Source organism: Prinia subflava, chromosome 4 (genome assembly GCF_021018805.1).
Source record: "Prinia subflava isolate CZ2003 ecotype Zambia chromosome 4, Cam_Psub_1.2, whole genome shotgun sequence".
In the NCBI taxonomy this organism is placed as follows: Eukaryota; Metazoa; Chordata; class Aves; order Passeriformes; family Cisticolidae; genus Prinia; species Prinia subflava.
This window is the reverse complement of record NC_086250.1, coordinates 24,606,955-24,621,172: the sequence shown is the minus strand read 5'-3', so window position 1 is coordinate 24,621,172 and position 14,218 is coordinate 24,606,955. Positions and strand designations below refer to the sequence as shown.

Sequence of the window (14,218 nt, the reverse complement as noted above, 5' to 3'; positions counted from 1 at the left end):
TCTCCGATTAAGGACAGTGCCTGAGTTTTACATTGTTTCTACAGAAACATTAACTCAACTCCGGGGCTGCGGCGGGTTCACCCGCCGCCGCCATTATCAGGGCCGCGCCCCGCCCGCAGAACCACAGCTCCCGGCGGTCCCTGCGCCGCCGCGCGCTGAGAAGATGGCGGCCGCCACTGGGCGTGGGGTGGGAGCGGCGCCGACGGGATACACGGGTGAGGGGCAGCGCGGAGCTCCGGGAGCGGCGCCGGCGGGATACACGGGTGAGGGGCAGCGCGGAGCTCCGGGAGCGGCGCCGGCGGGATACACGGGTGAGGGGCAGCGCGGAGCTCCGGGAGCGGCGCCGGCGGGATACACGGGTGAGGGGCAGCACGGGGCCGAGGCGGCAGCGGCGTCTCAGAGTGGTGCGTCCCTCGCAGCTCTGGCGGTGAAGTTCGCGGAGCGGCAGCGCTCGCCCCACTGCCTGTTGGTGAAGGAGCACCAGGTGCGGGAAGGAACCGACACCGCGCACCCCCCTCGCCGCACGCTCTTCGTCCTCAACGTGCCCCCGTACTGCGGCCCGGTGAGTGGGGGTAGCTGGGGACCGAGGGCAGGGCCTTGAGGCCCGGGAGCCGGCGTGCCTCGGGGCTGCTGCGGGTGGACGGCCGGGCTGGGGTCGGGGAGCCGCCCGCAGAGTTCTGCAGGCTGTTTGAGGGAGGCATCGCTTCTGCTTTGCTGTACCGCGTGTTTTCTCTTACTCTCCCGTGTTAAGGACTCTCTGTCTAGGCTGTTCTCTCGCTGTGGGCATGTGCAGTCTGTCGACATCTGTGACAAGCGAGGGTCAGGAGAGAAAAAAGATAAACTGACATCCAAATTCTTCGACCACAAAACTCTAAAGGTAAAGCTCGGGCAGGGGAGAGGAATACTGACGCTTTAGTGGGAAAAGATGGCAAGTACTGAATGGTTCTCTTCAGAATATGAGGCATAGGAAACCATATGGGGCATTAGGTGACATGATTACTTACTTAAGTTTACACTGAGGTTTTTTGTTTGGTTTTTTTTGTTTTGGGTTTTTGTTTTGTTTGTTTTATTGGTGTTTGTTTGTTTGTTTTTGTTTTGTTTTGTTGCTATCCTACTGCCACTTGTGGTTTGATTTTTGTTTTATTTGTTAAAGTTATTTGTGCTGCAGTTCCGGGCGCCATCACCAGTTTATCTGATATATCTGACTCACCTGGGTGGTTTTTTTTTCTTTTAGGGATTTCAAGTAGCATACGTGGTGTTCAGGAAACCAGCAGCTGTCCAGGCAGTCAAGGCTCTGTCACAGGAAGGTCCCTTGCTAATATCAACAGAGAGCCACCCTGTGAAAACTGGCATTAGCAGTATGTCAGTTCTAGCTATCTTTCTGTGGGCTAATGCTAGGGAAGAACTATATTAATTGTTTGCTGAAGAACTATTAATTAATTGTTTGCTGAATTCTACCCTGCATGTCCTATTTTGTTCTAACCTAGGGGATGTTCAGTGTTTTGTGTGCTTTTATTATTCACTGGGTACCAATCTTATTGAACCAGGTGTTGAAGTCTAGTCCAGTGACTCTATGGGAGAGTGGACACTTGGAAGGGTCTTTTTTCCTGACATTTTTTCAGTATTGCATAGACTCAGAGATACTGTATGCATCTTGTCCTCAAAATGGAGACCAGACTCATGCAACAGGTGCCGGATGTCTGTCAAGTTGACAACACTTCACATATAACCCCTTGACAGAAGCACAGCCCTGAATCTTGTGCCCCTTGGGCTTAAGGCTAGCCCACTTCTGCCTGGGCAAGTTGCAAACTCTTCCCATCACATATTGGTTGTGCTCACAGCCAAATCGGTTTGAGCTGTGGCAGGGGGAAGCTGAACACAAATGGGAGCAGTGTGTCCTTCCCCCCCTCTATATTTCACTCTAGAGCTGCCCAAAAGCAACACACTAGCCTGCTTCTAACAGCAGCTGCTGCTGACTTGTGCCCTCTCTGTCTCAGAGTGGATCGCCAGCTATGAAGCCTCCATCGTGGATCCAAAGGAGCTGAAGGCTGAGGTGGATGCCTACATGCAAGACTATGATAAAAAGATGGCAGAGGTGAGGCCAGGCTAGGGAGGAAACCCAGCTAAGCAGTTTACTTGGGGCAGAGGGAAAGAAGAGACACTTCTCAGTGCTCCGGCCATAGTGGAAAGGACTGAGGGTGTCTCTGCTTGATTTTTACTCCCAGTTGATGGTGGGCAGTCAGACCCAGGTTTGGTCTGCAACACCTGACCCTTCCTCTACAGCTTAAAATAGATACCCATAAATAAATTGTTTTTTGGCTGACATGCAGTGTTATGACTGAGAGTTGAATGCTTGCAGCCCTGATTCCATGCTTTCCTTTAAATCTTGTGTGGAAGCAGCTTTGTCTGTGTTTAAGGGAGGCCTGTGAGCAGTTGTGCATTAAGCTGTGCATCTGCAGTAGGCTGTCTCACCCTCCTGTCCATCACCCAGGAAGAAGCCAAAGCAGCCAAGGAGGAGGGTGTTCCAGATGAGGAAGGCTGGGTGAAGGTGACCCGGAAAGGCCGTAAGCCTGGCCTGCCCCGGACAGAGGCTGCCAACCTGCGTGTGCTGGAGAAGGAGAAACAGAAAAGGGCCCGCAAAGAGCTGCTGAACTTCTATGCCTGGCAGCATCGTGAGGCCAAGAGAGAGCGTGAGTGTGCAAGTCTCCTCCTACCCTGCCTGTGTCTCTTGTCTCACACACTATGGCCCAAAGAGCATCCCTCTGCTTCAGGGGAGGCTATGTCCAGCTGCCAGTAAGCAACTGGCTGGCTGGATCTGAATGGCCTATTGCCACCACCTGTCCTAGCAAGGAATATTTTGTGGGAGGATGTGTAGGTTGTGGTTTTCCAAGAGGCACTTATTCAGTCTGCATAGAGGCAGCGATTGAAGGGGGAAACTAGCCGTTTCCTTCCCAAGAGGGAGCTGCAGCACTGCTGGAGATAAGCAGCTGGAGTCCCAGCTTGGCACTCAGCTGAGGTGTAAAAGGTCTCCCTCTGGGAAGTGTGTGTGGCTGTTGGGAATGAGCCCCTCCAGTGTGTGGAAGTGAAGCTCCCAGGAGAGGGAGATCTGTTGCTCTCGTCTGACCTGTTCTTTTTCTATGTTTTAGACATTGCCCAGTTGAGGAAGAAATTTGAGGAAGACAAGCAGAGGATTGCACTGATGCGAGCCCAGCGAAAGTTTCGGCCATACTAGGCTGTGCTGAGCTGTTCGTCAGGTGTCTGTGCTGGAGAGGGTAAGAGAGATGCCCACCGACTCCATTTGCAAAAGGATTTTGAGGAACTGAGGCGGCTTTGCATTCTCTCTATCCTTGGATCTGAGATGGAAGATCCCAGCAACTGCTATTGTAGGAGAGTTCCCTTTACTTGCACCAGTATCCTCCTGCTCTTCTGTCATTCAGCCCCATGGCACCACTTCTCAGGGTGCTCAGGTCAAAGGGCTGAGGCACATCCTGTGACAATCTGTATCTCCCTGCCACCCAAAAACACACTTCCTAAAGCTTGGTGAGAGCTGGGATTGACCTAGCACAGCCACTGCAGGGGCAGGGAATGGCTGAAGAATTGTAAATAAATTGCTACTACTGTTTTCAGAACATGGCAGTGCTTCTCTATCCCCCCTGCTCTCCTGTGAGAAACAGCTTCTTTTGTGCTGGGGTGGTGGTAAAAATCATGACTTGTAACCTAGTGCTCCTTTGAACATTTTATTGAAGGAATGAGGAGGGAAGTGACTTCAGAAAAAATCTAACCTGCAACAAGGAAAGATCAGTGGTGGAGAGCCCTACCCCTTCTCTTCACGATTCCCTCCCTGGCCAAGTGTTGTGGTGCCCAGTCATTCAGCTGTGCATGGGGCTCTGCAGCCAGGTCTAGGCCATGGGAAATTCCTGATATCCAGCACTTTTGCAAGAACAAATGCCACTTTGAGCAGCCTGGTTTGGAAGGAGATGATAGACCCTCCATGCCCTGTTTCCAGTTAACCTGTCTCCAGCCCACAGAAGGCAGGTAATGATGGCAGCAGGTGTGTTTAGGTGTGGGCCAGTGCTTTTGTACTGCTCCTATGGTATTTGTGCAGCTTTGGACATAGTGGTAGATCGGTGATTGAAGTAACCCAGCCAGCCCAGGCTTTTACACATTTATTTCACTACCTGCAGCCTCACTAGAGATGTGACCATGAATGTAAGGTGGAAGTGGTGGTAAATTCCAGAGAACTGAGATGAAATGGATTTACCCTCTCCTAAAAAAACAACTGCAAATACAGTTTGCATTGCTTGCGGAGATGATGGGCCTGCCTGCTTCAGTGGGCTTTTTGCATCAGTTTAATTGGGAGCAGATACTTAATATGGCCCACCTAAGGCAGACAGTGTTCAAAAATTGCTGCCTCCCAATATGCATTTTAGCCGCTTGGGTGAGCGGCCTGAAAGAGAAAGGAGGTTTGTTCTCCTACAGAGTCAAGAAGACAGACTTAACATTAGAACATTCATCTTTATTTAGGACAGAAATCACCTCTGCCAACTTTTCCATAATTTGTAGTTCTCCCAGCTGCTTCAGCTAGAGGATTAGGGACATTCTCTAGCATTCATTAAAATGGCCTTCTCTGCACAGGTGAGCTCTTATTTAAGCTGATTCTTAATAAAACAGTAGCTCTCACAGTGGAGCAGAGACACTGAGGCCCTCTGAGCTCAGGCATCTGTGGAAGTAAGCAGAGAAGCAGAACACTTTCCTTGTTTTTCAGCAGGTTAAATCCTGTGAGCAGCTTGCCTGCACCATCCTCAGGGAGGAGGCAAGGTGAGCCACCTCTTGCAGTGCCAAAGCTGATGATGCTGCTGTCACAGAGGATGCCTCTGCCTGTGTTCTGCTCCATTTCAGGGTGCAAGTTTGAAGTAAACCAAGGGGAAGGCCACTCTGGCCTCTATCCCTCTACTCACAGAGCTGGAAGTAGAGCAAGGATTCCTTCTCACTTTGGCAAATGAGATACTTTGCTCAGCTCTCCTTCAGAGAACCCCTGGCAGACCTGCTTCCACCCTGCAGTGGGCTAAGCATAGGAAAGATTATCATGATCTCATGTTGAATGCAAGGTAGGAATTGTGACAATTCTGGAGCTTGCTTGTTAGCTTCCAGTTCTCCAGTACTGCTGCAACTGTGAGGGCTTTCTAGAGTCTGGCTCTGGTGTTCTGTGCTGTCAGGAAGTTGCTAATGATCCCAGATACCACCTTGGGCTCGTTCAGGTGCACAAAATGACTCCCAGGCACTTCTGCTAGCTGGATGTGCTGGAGGGAAAGGACACAAGAACATGTGGACCAGGAAAGTATTCCCTCAGGCACCCCACTGCTTTGCTGTGTGACACTCATGGGAAGGGACAGGGCAAGTGAGGCAGGACAGAGATGGGAGGACCTGTGAAGAGCTGGGTCCAGAGGGCAGTATTAACTTGGGACTTTGACAGCTTCCTCCTCCCACTCCACACTCCTCCACCCCCTGTGAGGGCTGTGCTGTTCAGGACAAATCACCTAGTGGAGGGTGTCCACCCAGGTCAGCTGCTTCCCAGCTGCTGCTCCCAGGTTGGTAGCAAATTGAGATGCAAGGATGAAGTTTCCTCTCACCTCTTTCAGGGCAGACTCAAATGCCTCCTGCAGGGCTTTTACAAAGTGATTTCTGCTGGGTAGGTTGTGTGGTACCAAGAGTCCATCTTGTGATCTGAAAAACAACAGTGAGGCTCAGTACAGCAGCCAGTGTGCCCCCATTTGTCTTTGTGGCTGTCCTGCACAGAAGCAGTGCACTCAAGACAGTAGGGTGACAGACCCAACTGTTCTTTCCAGGTTGCTCATAAACAGCAGGTGACAGGGTCATACAGTAAGAGTGCACCGCACAGCTTGGCTAAGCAGCTATTTTCTATCAAACTATCTATGTAAAACCTTGGGTAACTGCCTAGTGGTATGAGGCTAAATATTGTCCTCCCAGTGCTGGCTCTGTAACTTGTCTGAGAACATCATTCCCTGCCCCATTCTGCCTTCTGCTCTTAGCTTTTTCCTTCCTTAGAGTTTCCACATCTTCCCTTAGTCCCTTCTGCCTCTCTTTGCTGCTTATTTAACAAGGTTATGCCCTGCTTAGAGCAGGAGGTACCAGGGCAGTTGCCCTGGAGAAGTCAGCATTAGATCTCTTGCAGAGCTAAGATCGTGCTGTCTCCTAATGTGGTGATGGGACAAGGGGACATCCCAGCCTCAAAGGCATTTCTATGGCCCAGAGGACTTGACCTCATCCCAGTGTTACACTTCTGGTCAAGCACGAATAACCTGAACCTCTTATTATACTAAAACACCTCTTTTCTTGGCCGCTAGCACTTCCTCTTGTTTTCTAGACAATCTTTTAACAACACCCCTCAAGCCAAAGTAGCCAGAGCCCTGCACACCTTGCCCTCCAAGGAGATAGGAAAAGGCAGAGGACAACTCTCAGAACAAACTGTGCACCCAGACAGCTGAACAGCTTGTGGGATTCTGTGCAAGCCACTGGCCATGTCCCCAGAGGTGTTTGCCCCAGGTGCTCCAGGAGAAAGCTTGCAGGAGCTCAGACCAGGGCCTTCAGGAGGAGATGGAGACTGCTGTAGTTTCACTTCTTTGCTCAGGCAAGAGGTTTTGGGGCCTGGAGAAGGGGGCAGGCTGGATTGCTGACTGGGGTGGAGTCAGGTCAGGAGGATAGCACGTAGGTGTGGTGCTGTGGAAGATCACATATTTGCCAGGACAGGCCCTTGCTGTAGTGCCAAGCAATGGTAAGTTGTGAGGTGGGATTGTGAAGCCAAGAGCGTGAGGAAGATGGGACAGGGCTAACATTTCTTCAGTCAGCCTTGCACCAGGGAATCCCAGCCTGAAAGTAGAGCACCGGGCAGGGAGGATGTTCCAGTTGCTCTCTGCCTTCTCCAGGAGCCTGCCCGACCCAGGGCAATGGTGGGGAACTGGAAAATACTTCTCACATGTGAAGCTGTACTGTTACACCAGCTGGCCAAAAGTTTGGATGACTGGTGTAGAGGAAGGGGTAGTGGAGGACTCCTTCCTAGCCTTCATTCCTTCCACTAAGGGAGACAGCAAGGGTTGGTATGGTTTGTGCCTCACTCACACAATGATGAGAACACGATCCTGGATCTTCTGCAGGAGCTTCACACACTGCTCCACTGTGAAGAACTCTCGACTCTGCTGCAGATGCAAAGAGAGGGAAAGCGTCAAAGGTCAGGGACAGCAACTGGGGGCAGAGGGTGTCCCCAAGCTGCCCTGCACAAGTGGCTCTGAAGGTGGAAATAACTGTGGCCCTGAAGCTTCCATGCTGGGACATGACAAGCATCCAGGCTGCACAAAGAAGTAGCTGGCTCTGCAAAGGCTCCTTCTGTCCAGCTTTTTTCTGTCCACTGTCCAGTTGGCAGTGTTTCAGGACTGCTAACAATATTGCCTGCTGGGCTGTAGCACATATGGGAATGATTTCATACAGAAAAGCTTTAAAAATCCTTTTACTAAAAAGGAAGGAGTACATTACCCTAGCTTCCATATCCTGGCAGTAGCACAGTACATCAGGCCCTATTTGCTCAAAAGTGGCACAAAACTATCAAAATACCAAATCTAAGGACTTTGCTCCACTCCCCTTCTTGTTCGGGTCACCTGACAAAGAAGCTGACAGGAAGCATTCATCCATCTGCTGCCTGAAGAGTTAGAACAGCAGTAAAATGTGGCCAGGAGGCCCTGGGGCAGAGGAACTTTTGTAAAAACAAACAGTAACATTTTCCAGTGGCTGTAAGCTGAATCAACGATCAAGTACAGGCTCTTTTAAAAGCACCATTTAAAGGACATGTGGGAATTAGAGAAGCAGAAAGCAAGTGGCTGGGTGGAGGCAGGTCCTAGCTCAGTGAGCAGGCATCCTCTGTCTTGAGTGTTCTGTAAGCTCAGGGCTCTGAAGCAGCAAGGGGGCATGTCAGAAAGGCAGTGCTCACCATACGGGCTCTCATATCTCTGTTATACACCAGCCCTGGAAAGAAAAAAACAGAAGGTTTTCATGTTTCATAGGAGTTGTTCTGTTTTAATTCACTTTTGGAGTCAGCCCAAGACTTCTTGAGATGGGAGGAATAGGATTAATTCAGATTTCTCCTTTTTTTTAGTTTATTTTCTTTAGCTGTTCTAGGATTTGAGCACCAAACGCAGTTGCTGGGAATGGAGAACTCTACCTCCAGACTTAATTGATCCCATTCAGGCTGTGTAAATCTGTAGCTAGGGCACCTTGTACCCTGCAGAACACAATGGCTGTTGGCACCAGTCCCTTTGCACACCCAGCAGTGGCCCAGCACCACACAGCCCCTTACCAGCGGGTGTCTCAGTTGCTCCTCGCTGCAGTAGGATTGCCCCACCCTCTGCTGTCAGATGGCTGTTTGCTTCTAAAAGCCTGAGGGAGACACGGCAGAGAGATTGTGATGCTGGAAAAAGGAAGGAAGTGAAGCAAAAATGGCATGACAAGGTGACAGTGACCTCTCAGGCTGCTTCAGAAAAGAGCAGGAAGAAGGAGCAGCTTCTGGCAGTAGAAGCAAAAAGTTGTGCTAGGATTCCAGAAGAGGACTTGAAAGGTGAAATGCAGGGATGGTTTTCCTTTCTCATTTGTGCAACTGTAACTCTGTTAAGGTGAGGGCAGGCAGTAAATGAAGAGGATGGATGGGAACCCACCTCTGCAATGCTGCTTTGGGGCTCCATGCTTTGGGAGTTTGCTGCTTTGCCTCCAGACTCAGTAGTCCGTCAATCACCCTCCGTTTTGATTTCAGCCACGCCTCAATGTCCTGAAACACAGAGAGGTAGGGAAGAGGATAACCCCTTTCTTCTGAATGATTTTACCCCTTATTGGAGAGTGTGGAAGAGGGAATTTCACCTTTCACCGTCCCTTAGAACTGGTACCAGTTATGGATATCTTATTAAAAATGCCCATTTCTGGGAGAAAGGAAACATCAATACAGCTGTAATGAACTTACTAACCTTTTATCCTTGCTGTCTTTTCTAACTCTTCCTACCTCACTTCTAAGTTGAGGACAACTCTCCAAAGTTTGGTATTTTTGTCTCTCTAACCTAGGGCTTCTGTCCCACTACTGCCAGCGAAAGCTCCAGCATCTGGTAGCAATGATGGCAAGTTGGGAATGTAACTTTATGAACTGCCAGGAACAGAAAAGGAAATCCACCAATCTTGTACCCAAATCACCCAACAAGCTGTTGGCAAAAAGATAACCTCAGCCTGAAGTTGCTTGGACAGAGGTTCTAGTTTCCTTTGTACAAGGCTTGGCACAGACAAGCAAATTTCAGTGCTAAGGGACTGCAGGATGTGGAGCTCTACCATGTGTGCCTCAAGGGCCATCCTAAGGACGGACTTCATTCTGTGCAACAAGCAGATCAGTGTCTGTCAAAAGGAAGAGCCCTGGGACATGTATGATCTGCCAGAAAGTGGTCACATCAGTACTTTCTCTGAACAAGTGAGGAAAAGAAAAAAAAATCTACTTTTGTATTTTAAAAAGGTGAAGGGAAGGACACATGAAATCTAACCTCTGGTGCTAGAAGAAAGCCAAGACTTTCCAGCAGGATCAGCTTGTCCACCATCTCAGGATAAAGGAAACAGAACTGAGGATGGATGAAACAAGAACAGAATGAAAAGCTGAGCACTGATGTCTTTATCCTGCTGCATGGGAGAGGGGTCAGGGAAGGGCCTCTCCTCCCCTGAGACCCAGGTCTGTCCCTTCATTCCTCTCCCATTTGTTGTTGCAGCTGCAGAAATCACAACCCCATGATGAAATTATGCCTTACTCACCATTCCTGCCACAGCCCCACCTGCAAAGGAGAAAAGGTTGTGTGCTCAGTAATGCACAGAACAGCCCCTAGTAACAGAAATTCACCTCCCCCACAGCAGAAGCTGCTTCAGAAATAAATACGTGCATTGTACCTTGGGACAAAACCCTAGTACAGAGGAGAGCTCTCCCAGCCTGCAACATGCAAGCAGAGACCAGGGCTGTTGACCTGCTTTATTCCCCATCTTGTGCCATTCCTACCTCCCTGAGGCAGCAAAGGCCAAGGAGGAGTTACTGTTTAAAATACCTTGGTGTGCAGGTCCTGTTAGCTGTGACCAGAGCAGCCCTTGGAAGCAAACTCCAAATTGTGCCAAAATCAAATTATACTCCAAGCTCTAAGGGATGGATCCTGGAGTCCAGTTCCCCTCAGCCAGCTTTATAGGCCACCAAATGGGCTGTCTGTTCCCAGGCTTTGTGAGGACCAAGCAGGAAGGCCCACTGTGAATTCCCCTGTGTAGACCACACCTCTGTCAATCACTGTTCCCTCTTGTGAGTGGGGGAAATGCTCACAGCAAGAGTTACCACTGTACTACAGGGTCTTGAAAACAGGCATTTCAGACACGGGCACAGATTTTTGAATCACTTAAGCAGTGACCACATACTTGGCATAATATAATAAATATTCCAATCCAGCTCCTAGCAGCATGTCTTGGAGGTTAATTATCTACTGACATCTATTAATCTCACAGTTTACCAAGGACTAGAGCCACTTACCCATACTGTGACCCATCAGAGTGAACCGTCTCCACTGCAAGGCTAAATGGTAACAGAGAAGAACAGATAGTGCTACATTAGAAACCAGAGCAACAACATTTTGCTGCTTTTCCACTGACATGGGCCCTTTCTCCCAGGAGGGCTTTTGCACTGCCACATTTGGTTCTTAATCCAGAAACTAGGCAGCTAAGTAGGCCAGTTTTGAAGAAAAAGAGCATTCACCACCTCATTTCTGTGGCAGTTAACTCATACAGTTCTCAAGCTCTCTCTGTATGTCAAACAAACTCCAGCAAAGTCTGATTCACATGAGACTGGCAAGAAGCAGAGGAGCCTGACTGGGCAGCATCTGGTGGAAGAGAGAAACCTTGACAGAGCATCCTACTGCAGGGCATTCTGCAAGACATGTAAGGACACAGAGCCAGGTCTGCTGTATTGAGGGAAGTATGATTCCAAGTGAAAGCTTTCTGCACCATTTAGCACATCAGGCTCTTCAGTACAGTTTTAGGGCACTCTGGCAGGCTTATAGGAAAATACAGCTTTATCTGTGCTGCCCATCTGAAATATACCTCACTGAAAGATGGGGTTTACCCTCTGGAACATCTGAGGGCTTCAAGAGTCTCTTTTGTGTACTGAATGGGGGATGTAAAACCACACATGCCAAGTATACAAGTAGACAGCTACATCAGGAGTTATTACAAGTACAAGACACTTTGACTTTCAGATTTCTTGGTATGATACTAAAGCAAGTAGCAAACTGCCATCAGGGAGAAACAGAAGTTTCCAACTTACACCTAATACTGGTTAGGGATCACTGCTTACAAAAAGCCAGTCTGACAAAACTATTTAGTTGCATCCCCATTCACCACTACTGCTTTTTTAGTGCAGAAACACTACAGAAAGACCCAGGGCTTACAGTTTCTTCCTTTCCCAAAACAGTGAGAAAAAGGGATGCTTATTCAGTCACAAAGCAGTGGTTAACATCAAACTGAAAAGCAGGGGGAACTGATTCCTCTCCTGGCAATAAATGCTGCTTGCTTGTTGGAAAGAGCAGTACCAGCACAACACCCCCTACACAAGCACACCCTCAAGGGTTCCTTCAACTACCCACCTGCTGCCACCCGGCGCACATCAGTCACATAATCTAGGAAATGGTAGGGGCAGCCTGCAGGTCGGTGGGATGACAAACCATGGCCAGAAAAATCCATTGCCACATAATAACAACCTGAAAGGGAAATGGTATCAGATGTGCAGCCTGGCCACACAACACAAGCCATCCTGATGAGCCAGACCTACCTCTGGGGAGCAGTGGAATGAGCTTGTCAAAGGTGTTGGCATTGTCCAACCAGCCATGCAAACACAGCACAGGATGTCCCTCTGAGTGTCCCCAGGCCTTGGCTGCCACATGTCCCCAGGGCACAGGGAACTTCAGCTCTGAGAACATGCCCAAAACAGGGTGATGTCTTTGGAGAGTCACTTTGGAGAAGGTCCCAGGGGTCTTGTTAATGGTCTAGAGCTTTGAAAAGAGTAATGTAGGTCTTCAGTAACTCACCAGTCTCCTGTGGTCTTAATTAGCAGCTTGCTGATTTATAGCTCCTCATTCAATATCCCAAGCTGCCATTCCTGACTGCCTGTTTGGGGAATCCTCCTCCCAGCACATACTAGGAAGAAATAAGCTTTCCCTATGCAGAAGGAGGAAACCTCTCTGTCTCTGCAGCAGCTGCAACCTGACCAAAAGGCACAGGATTTGGCAAGAGGGAACCATGCAGAATTCCCCCAGCTAGCTGCAGTCAGCCAAGCAACTGTACTGGACCAAAAAGACAGTTTGGGGAGTAAGGATGCTGCCTCCAGCATTAGACCATTACCACCTTGCCCTTTTTAATCTCAGTGCTTCTCTTTCGCACCACTGGTTGGCTCATTTGTGAGAGCAGCTGGCTCCATGCTGCACAGGAGGTCACTGCTGCCACCCACCTGTGCACCCCTTAGGGCCAGGGACCTTTGCATGGGATATGAGTTCGCAACCTGCCAGGCGCTTGCTTGACCTCAGACCATCTCATCCATCTGGCAATCACTGACCTTTGCTCAAGTGCCACCTCCTGAGTGAACCCAGCCTCTGGCAACCCTCCAATGGTTGTTTAAATATTTCCCTTTTACCCCTAAGCCATGGGTAACCTGACTATCCCTATCTACAAGTATCGCATGTCATACCCCCCTCTAAGTGACTTGTCTTGTGTATCTGCTCCCTAATTAGCCCTCTGAGACCACACAGCAATTAAATCACTCTACAGCAAGTCCCTCCTGAGCCCATACCTCTCTCAGGAGTGAGGACAGAGAGGGTGTAGGCTGCTGTCAGGGCCCTGATGGTCCCTATCAGGCACGCCTGGGGCTCACCATGAGTGCATTTGAGCTCGGCCCAGGAGCAGCCGCAGCAGTACTGCAGGAATGCCAGTCTCTGTCAGCAAGGCCCTCGCCCCAGGAACCGTGGCCGTGCCTGCTGATCATGGCGCTGCATCTGATCCCAGCTACCCTAGCCAGGCCAGATCCTGACAAACAACCGTGGGCTGGCTTTCCATGGTGTGACCATGGACCTGCCCTATCCTGAGGGCCTGGGCGCCTGACAAAGCTTGATGGCGCTCCCCAGGCAGTCCTGCCTGGGCCCAGCGGGCAGGAGGCGCTATCATATATCTGGGCCTTCGCCTCGGGGCACCCTGGAGCTCCTGGTCCCGCTCCTGTTCCCGGCCCTGTGGAAGGGCTGCCCGGGGACCGACCCTCGCCCGGCGCTGAGAAAAGCCCCCGGAGCGCCACGGCCGACCCGGCTCCCTCTCCGCTCACCGCCCTCCCGCGGCGCCCCAGCCCCCTCCTACCGCTCCGTGCGGCCGGGCCGGCTGAGCAGAGGCGGCGGCAGGGCCGGGCAGAGCAAGGCGGGCCGGCTGCACCGCCCCGCTCCCCGCCTCCCTGGGTCGCCCCGGCCTCGGCCCCCGCCTCTTTCTGCATCGGGCTTAGTAGAGGAACGGGAACTTAAAAATAGCTGTGCGGTCCGGAGCTGCGAACAACCTCCTGGGCTTGATGGGAATCTCTCAGGAGTCGAAATCAAGGAGGTATGGCTGCATGCTTGACTATCTCCAGAAGATGCATTACTGATGATGGAAACTGCCTGTACTGTGGTGACAGTGTGAGATGTTTTAATTGTGACCCAGGAGCTTCATACTGACATCAAACAGGCCCAAGTGCTTGACACTAGCACTGAACTTCTGACACTCTGACAGAGACTCTTCTGAACTCCTAACACGTTGCTTCAGGGACGAGAGTCACCCTCCCATACTGTGACCCATCACAGTGAACAGACTCAACTACAGGGCCAAGCTGCCACAGATACACAGTGGACAGCATTGAGTTAGCTGCTCTACTCCTCTTCTGTGAAAACAGACCCCTCTCAGATGGAGAGGTTTCTATACAGTTTGCCTTATTAATTGCCCAAAAAGGTGATGTCTGCATAGACAAAGTTTCAAGGAAGCCACAACCCAAGTATGGCTGCTTGCTGGTGCCTCTCATTCTGTCCAGCAGTCAGTCTGCTAGGCCTAATGCAGATCACAACCATTCCTCTTCAGTCAAAGACTCTGCGGTCAC

General features: G+C 50.4%; 2 protein-coding genes across 7 annotated transcripts; one reads left to right on the top strand and one right to left on the bottom strand.

Annotated features, from left to right (window-relative positions):
- Positions 1-12: 12 nt before the first annotated feature.
- Positions 13-3,629, top strand: RRP7A (ribosomal RNA processing 7 homolog A). Of its 4 annotated transcripts, none has more exons than XM_063396089.1 (7): positions 13-263; positions 420-562; positions 752-877; positions 1,235-1,358; positions 1,998-2,095; positions 2,492-2,690; positions 3,147-3,629. In XM_063396089.1, the coding sequence occupies exons 1-7, from the start codon at positions 164-166 to the stop codon at positions 3,230-3,232; spliced, it is 876 nt and encodes a 291-aa protein (XP_063252159.1). In that variant the 5' UTR covers positions 13-163; the 3' UTR covers positions 3,233-3,629. The 4 variants fall into 4 exon arrangements, with proteins under 4 accessions (XP_063252159.1, XP_063252158.1, XP_063252157.1 ...); XM_063396088.1 differs by having other exon boundaries at positions 13-311; XM_063396087.1 differs by having other exon boundaries at positions 13-359.
- Positions 3,630-4,495: 866 nt separating this feature from the next.
- On the bottom strand, positions 4,496-13,591 carry SERHL2 (serine hydrolase like 2). 3 transcript variants are annotated; one of them, XM_063396091.1, is made up of 12 exons: positions 13,456-13,591; positions 11,888-12,107; positions 11,703-11,816; positions 10,595-10,636; positions 9,844-9,863; positions 9,582-9,656; positions 8,721-8,830; positions 8,366-8,445; positions 8,000-8,034; positions 7,138-7,214; positions 5,631-5,724; positions 4,496-5,300 (listed from the first exon to the last, which is right to left on the bottom strand). In XM_063396091.1, exons 2-12 carry the CDS (start codon positions 12,033-12,035, stop codon positions 5,184-5,186), a joined length of 912 nt encoding a protein of 303 aa, XP_063252161.1. In that variant the 5' UTR covers positions 12,036-12,107; positions 13,456-13,591; the 3' UTR covers positions 4,496-5,183. The 3 variants fall into 3 exon arrangements, with proteins under 3 accessions (XP_063252161.1, XP_063252162.1, XP_063252163.1); XM_063396092.1 differs by lacking the exon at positions 13,456-13,591 and adding an exon at positions 12,983-13,378; XM_063396093.1 differs by lacking the exon at positions 11,703-11,816.
- Between the last annotated feature and the right edge of the window lie 627 nt (positions 13,592-14,218).